Source organism: Harmonia axyridis, chromosome 2, assembly GCF_914767665.1.
Source record: "Harmonia axyridis chromosome 2, icHarAxyr1.1, whole genome shotgun sequence".
In the NCBI taxonomy this organism is placed as follows: domain Eukaryota; kingdom Metazoa; phylum Arthropoda; class Insecta; order Coleoptera; family Coccinellidae; genus Harmonia; species Harmonia axyridis.
Window position 1 is genome coordinate 21,332,090 of NC_059502.1, and position 15,714 is coordinate 21,347,803.

General features: G+C 35.1%; 2 protein-coding genes across 4 annotated transcripts in view; one reads left to right on the top strand and one right to left on the bottom strand.

The window, feature by feature from the left end:
• Positions 1–15,714, top strand: part of LOC123673705 — a 177,176-nt gene that overhangs the window by 31,030 nt on the left and 130,432 nt on the right. The gene's annotated exons all lie outside the window — the stretch shown is intronic.
• Positions 2,907–6,710, bottom strand: LOC123673706 (zinc finger MYM-type protein 1-like). Its single transcript, XM_045608328.1, has 2 exons — positions 4,927–6,710; positions 2,907–4,310 (listed from the first exon to the last, which is right to left on the bottom strand). Exons 1-2 carry the CDS (start codon positions 5,516–5,518, stop codon positions 3,526–3,528), a joined length of 1,377 nt encoding a protein of 458 aa, XP_045464284.1. The 5' UTR covers positions 5,519–6,710; the 3' UTR covers positions 2,907–3,525.

Genomic DNA, 15,714 nt, shown 5'->3' on the forward strand with positions numbered 1-15,714 from the left:
ATGAAATTCTTTTAAAAAAACAGGTGGCGACAAAGAATCGACAATAAAAATGTTTTTTCGAAAAAAAATTTTTTCTGTAGAAATACCTAAGAAAATGTGAGTTTTCGTCGCCCCCTTTTTTTTCATGAGATTCCCATTAACTCATGAACCGTTGGATTTTTTGCCAAGGTATGGCATATTGATGAAATTGTCATCAAAAAAGTTTTATAATGATGCAATAATATACCAGGTGTGCCATTTGAAATAAGGAAGTAATAGTATGTTTCCTGTTTAACGGAAGTTGCAGAGATGTGAAAGTTCATTGTCCCAAACCCCAACATGCAAATTTTCAGTACAAAATTATGATAAGTCTTCCTTAAACGTCTGGTAGGTCATCTCGGAGAATCACCCTGTATAGTAATTAGGGAGATATTGAAGTTGTAATAGACACCGTACTCAAATTTTTTGTACATGAGGGATTATTAGTGAAAATTATTACAAATTTCAAGCACTGTTTCAATTGTTGTTCTTGTCTCATATATTAGTTCAAACATCCGAAATCCAAGTGTAATTTTTGAAATAATAACCCAGAACTTATTGCGATAAAGACTCCAATTGACATCGAAAACATATACAGATTGCAATGATAATACTGAAAATGAAAGTTTTATCGCACAGTGATTGTGCTACAAGGAGTTTTCGAGATTTTTTTTCAGTCGATGATTTTCAAACTTATGGAGCGGATTCTGAAGTCAGCAGAATAAACGCTTTATAACAACCATACCAAATTAAATGTAAATAGAACTTTCAGCGATAATCCTTGAGAAATTTAGGTTGTACTTGTGGCAATTTTGAATAATCTCCTGAATGAAGTTTTTCATGTAACATCAAATACCTCAATTTGTAATTTCGTCAGGAAAAAATCCTGCCAAGTTGTCGGATCGTAAATCATTTTAATGAAGCCCGTCTTGTTGCCGTACTTCCAATGTATAGCTACAGAAAAAACGCTGTTTACGAAATTTAAAATTAAAAAATGCGTACCGAAATAGGTTTCGACACAAGCAACACATTTATAAGAGAATAAAAATAGCGAACGGAAAATAATAAAGTCCCCTACGATTATCATATTTATGTTCCGATCTAAATTTAACTCCGAGGCTTCGAAATGGCCGAGGAAAACACTATTTCTACCACTTTAATAACTAATTTTATTTGCCTTTCGTGCAGTAACGACCCCAGTTCGATGCGGTTATTGTTTCTCTGTACGTTGAACGTGCGAGTATTTATTTTTTCGCGCTTTTTCAATTCCCAGAAAGTATCCTTGCTGCGGCCGCTATAAATTGCATTTTTTATGGGATCTTAACTTTGCAAATATTTAGAATTGCTGAGAAACGCTATAAATTCAACAAAGAGGTTTATCATTCACGCGTCAAGTGTTTTGGATATCGTTTCCTTCAATTTTCGATTATTACATATTGGTTTCATGGAAAAATTTTCAAATTTGAAAACTCAATTTGTTCACATTTGCACTTCCTTCTACTGTTGGCCATACCAATGTTGCTTATGGAATTTGTCTTTTTGGCTCGATTTTTCAATATGAAAAATGTTGAGTAGTTCAAATTATTGTGGAGGTTACTTGTTAATTCTGTGAAATATTGAGGTCTCCGGTATTTTAATGCAAGTCTCAACAAACACATCGTCAAAAGTCTTGGCCCTTAGGTTTCTCAAGAAATTAACAACCTGTGTTCTGAAAATGAGATGAATATTTTCCTCTATTTCCACTACTTACTACAAACTACTTACTCACTTATTAATCACTTTCTTCTTGCCTACTGCTTACTACAAATTTTCGTTTGTTACTCTTCGCTTTATGCAGGCTGAGACAAAATAGGAAAAATGAAAAAAATCTGAATTCATCGATTATTTTTTTTGATTAATTATAGTTATTCCACAACTGAATCTACAATACTACAAACTTGCAACAAACTTTCGTTTCTCACTCTTTTGCTCTATGCAGGCTGAGATAAAATAGGAAAAATGAGAAAAATCTGAATTAATCGATTATTTATTTTTGATTAATTATAGTTATTCCACAACTGAATCCAAATTCAATATTATTACCACCTCTTCTTTCAATCAACTGTCCAATACGCCTAAACATCCCACGAGTCAAGTCATTAATGAAACTTTCAGGCATATCGTTCCATTCTTTCTGAAGGGCTAAACTCAATTCCTGAAAAGTTGAAGGTTGGTTTTGGCGATTGGATTTTACTCTCCCTAAGTAATTCCTTACGTGCTCAATTGGTTTCATGTCTGGTGAGCTTGCTGGCCAGCTCATTCCCTGGATATTGTTCCCTTGAAGAATGTTTTGATCCCTTCGTGTGCGGTGTGATGGGACCTTATCATCCTGATAAATGAAATTATACCCAAATTCGTTGCGCAAAGGAACAATGTTTGGTTCAATGATGTTTTCTAGGAAGATGGCACCAGTTGTTGTTCGTTCAACGATAATAAAAGGGGTACGGCGACCGAACATTATACCCCCAACACATTATTGATCCGCCTTGAAAGGGCACAAACACCCTTTCTCGTCGATTATCACTTTGTAAACCGAATCGTGACTCGTCCGAAAAAAGTACGTTGCGCTATTGTGGTAACAGCCAGTCTTCATGGTGTTCTGCCCATTGGCGACGGGTAGCTCTATGCCCAGGTGATAGCCGAAGTACTATTGAAGGTCTTCTTGTCCTAGAATTCAAGGAATGCAAATGTCTTCTTATCAGGGCCGGATTAAACTCTTTTCCGCCCCTAGGCCAAAAACAATTTGCCGCCCCTATGAGTAAAGATAATTTTAAAAATTCAAATTTTTTAAATACGTGATTTTCGCAGAAGTTGATAAAGACAATTTTCTATCTGGAAATAAAACAATCTAATGTTTCAGAGTTATATTTCATAGTAAAAAATTACAGCTTTCATAATCAAACTAATAATGGTTTTCTTCTTGCCTTCTTTTCCGCAAATTGTTGCAACACAGCTTCGAAGTCTAATTTTTTCAACAATTCAGCTTCAATGCACAAAACGGCCAGAGAATTCAAACGCTCTTGAGACATGCTAGATCGCAAATAGGATAAAATTCGCTTCAATGCTGAAAACGACCTCTCTGCTGAACAGTTCGTTGCAAAAGTGCATAAAAACATTCTAATTGTAATATCGATGTAGGGAAACACTTGCACTAAGCTTTTATCACTTCTAATGAAGGTACTCATCTCGTGTAGAGTTTTTGGAGGTTGTTCTAACTGTCCTAAGTAGGATTTGAAGTGCAAACATTCATCGTGGAGTTTTTCATCTAAATCCTGAGGAAAACTAGAGATGAGATTAGTAACCGCTACTCCTAATTCTTCAGAACTAATCGATTGCAGTTTTAATAAAAAGGAGAATTTCGCAGCAAAACCCTTGTAGCAATTTTTACATTGATTCAATTCTCTTGTTAGAATGTTAGATAGTCAATTATAACAAGATAAACCCCTACTCTGAAGTTTTCCCTCCCACTCAAAGCAGTATGTCCCACTCGAGTTTCATCAGCAGGAACAGTTCTTGTTGTGGCTCTTCTTTCTTCACTTCGATATTTCTCAAATCCAGAACTGATCTTCGCTTTTTCTCAAATCGATCAAATTGATCTCTTAATCCTAAGATATAATCAACCAATGACTCATAATTCAAAACTACTTCATCTATACCAATGCCAACTTTCTGTATTGCTTCGCTCACTTTATCAAATCTTTCCAAAATTGGACTCCATACAGCGAACATTATTGCGGTTTCCAGAGATGTTAGCTTGATTTTCAATCCTTTTGCTCCACTCCCAGTCTTAGACCTGTCCCGCTCATCAATTTCACTCAAAGCTGCGACAACTTCTTTCCAGTTTTGGTTCATGCTGTTGCAAGCTTCATATCTCGCCGACCAGCGAGTTGTAGATAATCGTTTCACTGAAGGGCCAGTCAGATGTTTCATTAGTATCCCCCAGCGAGCAGTCGAGATTGAGAAGAAAACGTAAATATCCTGAAGAAGTGAGAAAAAATCCCGAGATGCCTTACACGATCCAGCAGCGTGTTCTCCGACGAGGTTCAGCGAATGAGCCGCGCATGGGATCCAATATGCCAAAGGAGAGATTTCTTTTATTTTTGCTTGCAGTCCATTATATATTCCTGACATATTTGCCGCATTGTCATAGGATTGACCTCTACAATTCGCAAAATTGAAATTATGCTCCTCCATCATTTTAATAACAGCGTTATAAAGGTCTTCAGCCTTGTGTCCCGGATTTGGTATAAATCCTGTGAGTAAAATTACCTAAGTTAGTACCAAATTATTCAATGAGCTCATTAAGATAACTATTATTCACCCTAGTAAATATCAGTAATTATGTGTGAGTAGAATACTATATTTTATCCACGATTTCCTGGGTAAAATTCGAATTAATCTGCATTTTCAAAAATTAGAGTAGTTTCCAAAGCGATGACAACATTTTCTGCGTTCGCACTGAAAATTGCAAGCTCAAAATAAAGTTCAAAATTTTCACGTGACATCGATTCCATCAGTAGCCTTTTTTTTACCGCGCTGATAGCTTGGTGGTTGATCTTACTGTCAGTCAGTCTATCACGATGCTGATAAGTTATTCACTGCTATAATTCATATGTGCATATTATAAAATAGTCGTGGACAAGAACAATTACATTGCATAAATCAATTCAAATTTTCATTTCTATGTCAAAATTATTATAATATGTAATGAATTTGTTATTTCAAACGTTTCGATCATTAATCGCTCTTACTAATAAACTGGAATTGATAAAATAGCTACACTTAAAAACATTTTTTGAAAGTAACATCATTTCAGTATTGGTAAATGAGAAAACATTAAGAAAAAAATACAACTTTTCTCAATCTTACCTAAAAATCTTTCCACTGGTTTTCCGTCTTCTTTATTATAGCGAGTAATAAAAGCCAGTTGATCGGTATGCGTTATATCTGGTGTGGAGTCTACGCTTATTGAATAGTATTTGGCTTCTGTAACTTCCTGATCAATTGATTTTAGAACTTCTGTAGCCATAATTTGGATAATTTCTTCACAAATCGATGATGACAAGTAAGATACGTTCCCTCTGCCTTGATTTCCGTGCTTTTCAATGTGATCAGCAAGAAAAGGGTCAAATTCAGCTAGAAATTCTAATAGCATCATATAATTGCCATTATGTAGACTACCAAATACTTCCGTCGAACCCCTGAATGAAAGTCCTCTTGATGCCAATGCCTTGATCGCTGCAACAACTCTCTTTAAAACTTCTCTCCAGTACTGTACTTCCCGCTTGTATTCTTTAACATGAAGTGCATCTACCTGGCCAGCTGCTTTTTGCCTTTGGAGTAAAATTAGGACACAATTTTTGTGATTCTGTGAATTCTCGTGCTGTTCAATAGTAATAGGATTTTTCCAATCATTAAATCCGGTAGATGCAAACGGACCTTTCCATTGAATAAACGGCATGGCAGACAGTAGAGACGTCCTGTGCTGGCAGAGTAAATCAAGAAATCGCGAGTGTGAGTCTCGGCATTTTTCAATCGGGTTTTAAACAATCCTTTCGAACAATATCGAACGCGATCATTGTAATTCCTTCTTGAAGCTTCAAAATCTAATAAATCAATATTTTGTTTAATTCCACGATTGATAAAATTCTGCCTCAACTCCTCTGTTATTTCATCCCACAGAGCTGGATCATCACTGAAGTTATCTGAACTGCCGCTAATTTCTGGAAAAGCTTTTTTCGGATTTTCACAAGATTCCACTTGTTCCGGAATCTCCATAATGCTTTCAGCTTTGTTTGATGTGTTGTTACCACTTGTTGAAGGTTGATCGAATTCTTGTTGAATTTCACTCAGCTCTGTCGAGTCCACTTTTTGTTTTTTATCACCTTTTTGTAAAAAGGTGTCAATCTTGGGAATCTTCTTCACCAGTTCCTCATTTTTTTCTGATCTTTCCTTTGCTCGTTTTCTATATTCACAACCACTTTCATGTTTTCTTGACATTGCGAAAAAAAGAATGAACAAGTAGATCTGAAGATAAGTTCCCACAAAATTTATTTATACTAAAAATTGCACTAGCAATGTTTAAAAATGACTGGCGACAACTCTATAGTGGTTAGTTCTCGATTCTGAGTGTATTGCATGGACGGAAAAATAGGACTGACGAGCTGCCAGTGCCGATTCCGAAATTCACGCAAAAAATTTAACTAGTTACTTGCATCCATTGAAAATAATACCTACTAGGGCAACTCATCAAACGTGCCGCATTCATATTTTAAATATTATGCCAGTCCTCTGATTTCCCTGACAGTAATCCGTGTTTTATTAGTAGCAATTACAATTTACGATAGGATAGGTTTTCCACGTTCTCTTTGATGCGCTTAACCGCCGACAGTGCCGACTGCTGTTCGGTTTTAGGGCGGCTCCTTTGATTTTCAGATTACCGAGGGGTGTGAAAAATGCAACAATATTTCTATCTTCCATTCAAAAGAATTATACATCGGTAATGAAAAAATGGGCGAAATTTTCGAAGATGGCTATTTCTACATTTTCGTAGAGGAGTTAAAGAATTTTTTTTTATTCACCGAAAAATTTGCCGCCCCTAAAATTGTGCCGCCCCTAGGCCATGGCCTATGTTGGCCTAGGCGGTAATAGGGCACTGCTTCTTATGGTACCGGTTGAGACTAATCGGTACTCAAAAAATGACTTCTAAGGGCTGTTACATATATGGAGTTACGAAGGAAAATGAGAGATTCCTGGGATAATTTTAAGAATAAAAAGTCCCATAAACATGAGCTCGCTAATGCATTGTAGGCTTTACTTTTGATATTCCTGTTTGCGTATGCTGAACTTTTTATTTTCCATCGACAGGTTTTTCTGCCTAAATATTTCGATGAAACCTATCAAAAATTTTTTCATTTTGCACCAGAATTTGGTACGCTACGAAGTTCCGACGGTACCTGATAAATTGCCAGCTGTCTGTGACCATCTGAAATCCGACCCGGATACTCAATAAAACAAGTAAACAACCTCTCGAGTGGCAGGTTTCGATGGCAGCAAGGGATGATAGACTAGCTACCATTTCGGCGCAAGCTCTTGAACGCTAGCTACCAAACGCTCGAAAAAACGCTTCGTGAGTGGCGGGCATTACTGAAGTCCGTGGAATATTCAAACGTTGCGCAATATGGTGGTTCGACAAAGCTTCTTGATGTAGGACAACTATTCTTGCCCGGTCAAAATGAGAAATTGGATGTTCTGGCATTTTTCAAGAAATACTCTCTATCACAACTCTCGTTATTCGCTGAGAACTGATTAACTTCGAATATACCTGAATATTCTCATGAAGAATTTTTTCTGCTGGTTTATTGTTTTCATTCAAGTGATAAGATAGTGAAGATTCCACAAATAAAAAATTGTCATGTTACATCCATCAAGTTGTCAAGACTTTCGACGATGTGTGTATATCGATCTAGCCAAAATTTTTGTGAAAGCACTTACTATCACATCCGAATATCCATTCCAATTTTCACTAACATTGAATAAGTGTAATGTGAGATATGGAAATACCGAGAAAATCACATTTGCGCATGCTCCAGCTCCATTTGAAGAAGCTTAGATTTAGATCTACGTCTTAGAATCAATACCATTCCAATTTTATTAATTATCAGTAGGATGCAAGACATGGAAATACCGGAAATTCTATGTTTGCTCATTGTTAATTCGCACTATTTATCTGAAAAAGTTGAATTTTGTATGGGACCATTTGTGACTCATACTGATTGCATACGCCAAATTTCATTCAAATCTGAAAATTTATAGAAATCAAAGCTCTTATTCAAGAATGTGCGGAAACACAGGCTGACAGGCAGACCTTAAAAAGGATATTCAATGAAAAGACTATCTTGAAAAGGAAAAACCTTATTATCTATCGAACCAATTTAGAAACACCCAGTATTTTTATATTTGAATGATCTTGGGGTTAATCTTGTGATTATGTAATGTCGCTTTGTAGAAAAAGAGACTGTTCGAACAATATTAAAAAAAAAATGTGTAACTGAATATGAAAATTATTTAAATGTAATACTGTTATTCGCATAACACAATACGAACAACATATTATGCTGACGTATCTGGTAAAAAGTGTTTCTCATCTATTTAGGTAGATACGCCACAAGATATGAAAATAAGTTGAGGTATACACAAGCTATAAAAGATTCAACAAATTCGCCGAATGGAATTTATTTTCTCTCTTGGAGCAGCTCGCTGTTCATAAACACAAATTGTTCTCAACTCACGTAGAATAATTTAATCGGATATTTCGAATGTCCTCAATGAAATGTTATTGTTTTCCATGAAATTTATATCTCAATTAAGCAACTAACTTGTTGCGCGAAATGAATTGTTTGGCAGGCTTTGGATTTTTTTTTGAGTTTTTCTTGTTGTTGAAACAATTTCGTAGAAATAAAAAAAAAGTGTTTTCTGTTATTCATTATTGTTAGGCTAATAAAGTGGATTGTAATTGTCAAATAGAATAAACAAAATATTTTGTCAGTGGATAACAAAACCCTTCTGTCTGAAATTGTAGAAGTCGTTGAAATGTTATTTTATTTTTTAAGAAGTAATTTTGGATCAGTTATTTCATCAGATCGAAATTCACACCAGATCATTCCTTTTTTTTTCAAAACAATCAGTCTCTTCTCAATAATAAGTTTTATTTAAGTGGAAGTTTCAAGAAATTTATTTTCCCAAAAAAATTGAGAAAAGCACTCGTTCCTTCATGCGCCTGTTGGAGACCATAGAACAGGTGTATGTAATATGATGTCGTATGTGATTTATGTGATCGTTGTCTCCTGCCAAAATTATCCAGTGGCATAGATATAGGGGTGCGATGATCCTTTGATTGAAAATCAACACCACTGTTTCTTTTTTCGATTTCAGTTTTGAAATCAACAGAGTTTCACTAAAAAAAAGTTTTCTTGATTTTTTTGTTCATGGACTATATCGTTTCGTGTAGAAAGCAAACAATATCCACAAAAATCTACAAAGATTAATTTTACAAATTTTCGCATTAGTGATGAATTGAAAGTACAGAAATTGGCGTAGTGTATTTCAAATGGCATTTGATTGAACTTTTTAGAAAGAACATTCATCAGGCACTTAAATAATAAAAATATTCTCAACAATTTCTTTTCTCAGTGTGTCCGATAAATATCCCTTCTGAAATGTTCAATTAAAGGCCATCTGAAGAAGGAGTTATAATAAACTACGCCAATTTTTGTAGATTTTTGTTCAAACTTCAACACCCTGTATCTCGAAAAATTAAGCTTGTATGTAAAGGGTGTATTTTTTAGAGCTATAGAACTTTAAATTGCAATAAAACAACGATGGATTATTCGATTGACATGAATTTTATTTATCCGCAAGATAATCTTGTGGCATTACATTTTAAATATGATTTCTGGCATATGACCCAGGTGGCTCGGATGTAGTCCAATCTGGACGTCCAATTTTCGATGACTTTTTCCAACATTTGTGGCCGTATATCGGCAATAACACGGCGAATGTTGTCTTCCAAATGGCCAAGGGTTTGTGGCTTATCCGCATAGACCAATGACTTTACATAGCTCCACAGAAAGTAGTCTAGCGGTGTTAATTCACAAGATCTTGGAGGCCAATTCACAGGTCCAAAACGTGAAATTAGGCGGTCACCAAACGTGTCTTTCAATAAATCGATTGTGGCACGAGCTGTGTGACGTGTTGCGCCGTCTTGTTGGAACCGCAGCTCCTGGACATCATGGTTGTTCAATTCAGGAATGAAAAAGTTGGTAATCATGGCTCTATACCGATCACCATTGACTGTAACGTTCTGGCCATCATCGTTTTTGAAGAAGTACGGACCAATGATTCCACCAGCCCATAAAGCGCACCAAACAGTCAGTTTTTCTGGATGTAACGGTGTTTCGACATACACTTGAGGATTAGCTTCACTCCATATGCTGCAGTTTTGTTTTTTGACGTAGCATTTCAACCAGAAGTGCGCGTCATCGCTAAACAAAATAAAATGGACGTAGTGCGCGGTACGTATTCCGCACAGAACCATTATTTTCGAAATAAAATTGCAGTATTTGCAAGCGTTGTTCAGGCGTGAGTCTATTCATGATAAATTGCCAAACCAAACTGAGAATAAATCACTTGACAGCTGTTAAATCGGTCGTCATCTTTTGAACAGTAATGCCAACTTAAAGTTACATATATACCTCGAAAAAAAAAACACCCGTTATGTATGTTTTATATGAACCTTTTTTTCATGAAATTTTCATGTTCTATCTGACACCAAATATTGAACTGAAATCAGGACCATCCTGTACAGGATGTTAGTGAATATGTGCGACAAACTTCAGGGGGCGATTCTACATAAAAAAATAATGAAACATTAATTAGTTACAAATGTTCCGTATCACGCGATGAGGGGTGTTGAAGTTTATTTATTGCTCTTGATTTTTTGAAAAAAAAATAAAAAAATAAGGCGCCGTTTTCATACAAAAAAAACATCTTAACGCGTGTTTTCCTTTGATAAATTATTAGATAGTTATTGACAAAGTTAAGGGCTTTCATTTTTTGCATAAAAACGCGCCACATACGAAACAATACACGAGAAATTTTTTTATCACAAATTGAAGCAGCAATTTAAAAATGATTTTCATTTTGAAATATTCCAGTGGCGTACCATTATTTCTTTCAAAAATTAAGAGCAATAAATACTTCATTACCCCTTATTTCGGAAGTTATATGGCAACTTTTCATAATTTTTTTCATGAAGAATCACCCCTGAAGTTTGTCGCACAAATTCACTAGCCCCCTTTATATCCACCGTCTATTTACAGATGGATTTATTCATTCGAATTTTGGATTGTACCCAAAAACATTCAGTAGATTCATAACGATACAAACACTCTTTATTAGAGCCTGCTGTTCGAAGCCTAATTGTTTGGCAATAACAACGATTAATCAAACTGGTGAATTCGTGGGTACAATAAAATTGCGGGTAGACGCAAAACAAAGATATCGTCGAGATAAGGCGTTTGGCGTGCTCGGAAAACGTCGCGTGCTCCTTACAATATTTCCTCACTACCTGTTGTGTGTGCATAACTGTTCAATGAATGTGTGTTTGTGTCCTTCGCAGAACAAACAACCTCTCATTTCGGCAGTGTTAACGAACGTTAACTGGGAACTACAACCAATAAAATTCGGAGAGTATTATACGCCCGCTTTTTGTTCGATCCTGTTAATTATTAACAAGGAAAAAATTAATATCCCGATTCTTGGTATTCTGATCATTTTTGGTTTAGTCTTTCGTAATTTCGAATTATGAAGATTGATGCATTCGCATGGCCTTCAATTGTCGGAAATTCATAACTCACAAGTTGTTTCCTATATTCCATTCGAAGAAATATATCCGAATTTAATAAGACGTAGAAATACTCCGATAAAAAACGTAAATATTTTGAATTTATCGTTTCCTGTTGTCCGTTATTAATTATTTCATTCGAATGTTAAGTAATGGCAAATGTTTAAGAGAGTATTGGTTTTATAAGTAGAAAGTGAATCGTAATTTTTTTTTTAAAAGTACAATAAAAACGTTATATTATGACTGATATGATCATTGAAAAGTTCTACTTTTCTGTTGTTCTTTTGTGGTACTATGTCAACGATGAATTATTTTTCGTCTCACTGAAAGCATCTCAAAAACTCAAAGATTTAGAGAAAAATCTTCAAGGATCCCCGAGCCCTTTTTTCGAAATAATTTGATATCAGAAAACAGACCAAAGATATCTCGATTCGTTCTCGAGTTACAGAGCGTTTCTGAAAAATTACTGTTTCAAATATTTCGGTATATCTTGGTTTCTGTTCGAGACATTCAAAAAATTCTAAAACGTTTTTTTAACTAGTTTTTATGGTTTATTTGATACTCATAACAATTCATAGAAATTAATTACTGCTTTAGAGATATACAGCAGAGTTTGTGTTTCTTTAATGGGACACCCTTTATTTTTCAACGTAGTTTTTTTTGTCCGCAGATTTGTCGAAAAGCATCCTGTTATCGGTTTTTTAAAATTGTTATCCGTTTCAAAGATATTGAGTTTTTTGACTTCATTGTTTGGATGGGACACCTTATATGTATGTAAATATATTTTATTTTGAGATTTATTTTGAAATTTAATGCAGCTTGTGATTTTTGAGTAATTTTAATGGTTTGTGTATGAAATTAAAACCATTATTTACGTTTTAATGGTTTTTATTTTACGCATAACACATCATAGAAATTAATTACCGTTTTAGAGATATATAGAGAGCGTTTTTCAAATGGGACACTTTACATAATACTTGATTAAAATTATGAAATGGACACAAAATGAATAAGATCTCGAAATATATGAAATATATTCATATACAGGGTGTGGCGTAATTGATGGATAATCCTGTACTGGCGAATAGGCGAGGTCATGGCCGACTAGAAAATGTAAAGTTATGTTCAATAAAAATATCATAGTTTTCGAAATATCGGACAATTTCATTTTTTCTAAAAAGTGTACCTTTATTCACCAATTTCAATGCTGTGATCACAAATCTTTGGGCATTGTTTTTTATTTCACTCTCCGATAGCTGTACTATGAGATAAACTACCAAATTCCTACCAGCTTGCTTAATTTAGAAAATAAAAGTAGGATAACCCTCATGTTTGCACTTTTTAGAAAAAAATGAAATTGTCCGATATCTCGAAAACTGTGATATTTTTACTGAACATAACTTTACATTTTCTGGTCGGCCATGACCTCCCCTATTCGCCAGTACAGGATTATCCATCAATTACGCCACACCCTGTATAAGCTATCCCATCGAAAAAATATATATTATAATATACATTATATTATATAATTATATATATATAATAATAAAAGGATAACAGACTTTTTTTATGGGATAAATATAAATATGTTTTATTTATTTCGAAATCTTATTCATTTTGTGTCCATTTTATAATTTTATTAAGCTTATGTAGGGTGTCCTATGTGAGAAACACCAACTCTCCTTTATATCTCTGAAACGGTTATTAATTTCTTTGATGGGTTATGCGTAAAATATAAACCATAAAAATTACTGAAAAAACAGAATGAATTTAATTCAAAATAAAAGTAAATATTTATATAGGAGTGTCCTATGAAAAACAATTAAGTCAAACTCAATATCTTCGAAATAGATAAGAATTTTGAAAATTCGATAACAGGATGATTTTCAACTAATCTGCGGCTAAAAAAATGCGTTCAAAAATATAGGTTGTCCCATTTAAGAAACTTCAACTTTGCTCTATACCTCTGAAATGGTGATTAATTTCCATGATCTATTGAAAGTATCATATAAACCATAGAAATTACAGACAAAACGTTTTGGAATTTTTTGAATGTCTCGAACAAAACCAAGATATAGCTAATTATTTGAAACAGTTATTCTCCAGAAACTTGAAAATGAATCAAGATATTTTTGGTCTGCTTTCTGATTTTTTCGAAAATAGAGCTCGAGGGTCCTTGAAAACTTTTTCTCTGAGTCTTATAGTTCTCGAGATGCTTTCCATGAGCATCTTATTTGGATCACCGTGTACGTTTGAAAAAAAAAATTCTAGGAAAAAAATTCCGATCTGGTGTCCTCAATATATGGACTGTTTTTGTATATCTTCGATCCTCTTCGATTCTATTCGATTTTAGTCAGTGGCTTCCTTGTACCATCAAAGGATGTTCCAATACAATGTCGAAATTGTCGAGGCAATTTCAGAACACCACAAGGTCGATCATTTGGAATTGTAAACACACTGTCATGGAACGTTTTTGTACCTACCATTGCCGATTATGAATTATTCATTAGTGGTTTAATCGAACACACCAGGCACAAAATAATAAAACAATAAGACAGCCTAATTATTGGCAGTCAAGTTGAATGAGAGCCATACAATTATGCGTAATAATTTCGAGGCTTTATTGACAAGGAAGCAAAAAACTTAACGAGATATTTTTCTTTCGAATATTTTGGATTATAACAGGCGTCGATGGGCGAATGTAATTTTTTTTTTTGGAAGTATTATCTATTTATGATACATGTGTGTGTGTGAAGTATTGTTATTATAACAACTAGGCAGGTTGGCTAGTTATATCATAGAGGGCGAAGCTCGAGGGATGTATGGACAACCAAGATAAATTTATTCCAACCCAGGACTTGAATATTGTGGTCGTTTTTTGCAAGTTTTTTAAATTTTACAACAAACCAGCGGTTCGAGGAGATCCAAAGTCGATTGTTTAGTTGTTGTCAAAATGCCTAGAGCACGTGTGCTAAGTGAATTTCAAAGAGGTCGAATTATTGGTCTACAGGAGGCGGAGTTGTCATTTCCAGAAATCGCTAACCGTACGAACAGAAATCCAACTACTGTTACGAGAAGTTGTCAAGCGTGGTTTGATAATCTGCAAAATCGAAGAAGAGTAGGCACCGGACGTCGAAGAAGCACAATTGAAGTTCAAGATCGACGTCTAAGACTTACGACCATCAGAGACCGATTTACGACAACTCGATCTTTGGCTGATGAGTGGTTGGGAGAACAAGGCCATCCTGTAACTGTCCGAATGAGGTCTTTGGGGCTGCAGCTATATCGACCCCATATTTTGTTGCCTCTGACAGTTGAGCATCGCCGGCAACGATTACAGTGGTGCAGAACAATATTGGAACGTGGAATGGCATCAGGTCGTCTTTTCTGATGAATCTCGATTCTCCTTGTGTGCACATGATGGCTGAAGAAGGGTGAGACGACGTCGGGGAGAAAGACGTGAACCTCAGTTTGATGTCACCTTATGTCTCTATTCGAGGTAAAATGACAGCGCTGCGGTACCTTCAAGAAATAGTGGAGTCATATAATTCCCTTACCTCAACCGGCTTGAGAATCCAATATTTCAGCAAGATAATGCACAACCTCATGTTGCCAGAGTGCGTTTAAACTTTTTCGAAGCGACTCATGTGAATCTTTTGCCATGGCCGCCCAGATTCCCCGATTTCTCGCCCATAGAACATGTTTTGGACCATATAAGTAGAAGGCTTGGAAATTTATCCCAGCCCCCACGGACTTTGGCGGCTCTGAGACATGAAGTATAGGTAGCTTGGGATAGTATCCCTCAAGAAGAAATAGACCATCTTATTGCATCAATGCCGAGACGTGTTGGGGAGTCTATAGATAATAGCAGTGGACAAACACGTTATTGACAAATGTATTAAAAAAAATTGTAAACCCTCCTTTTTTTCTCCAAATTGCTAAACTATCAATGTTTCATCAAAAAAAAAAAAATAATAAAATTAAAATTCAAACAGCCCCTTCTGGGTGTTGCAGTTTCTTTGTCATTTGGGATATGTTGGTGTAAAATTTGGTTTTGAAGATAATAGGGATTTGCCTTGCTTTATCATGTGCCTAATCTAATTCAATAGGTCATATGGATAGAGTGGGCGTAATAGTTCAAGTATTCTGGTTTACCTTTTTTTTAGACTCATTTTAATGAAAAATTTTTTCCACTCCCTCTGAAATATTGATCATTTCAGTTCATGAATTTTGAAAGTGAATAGCAAAAAATC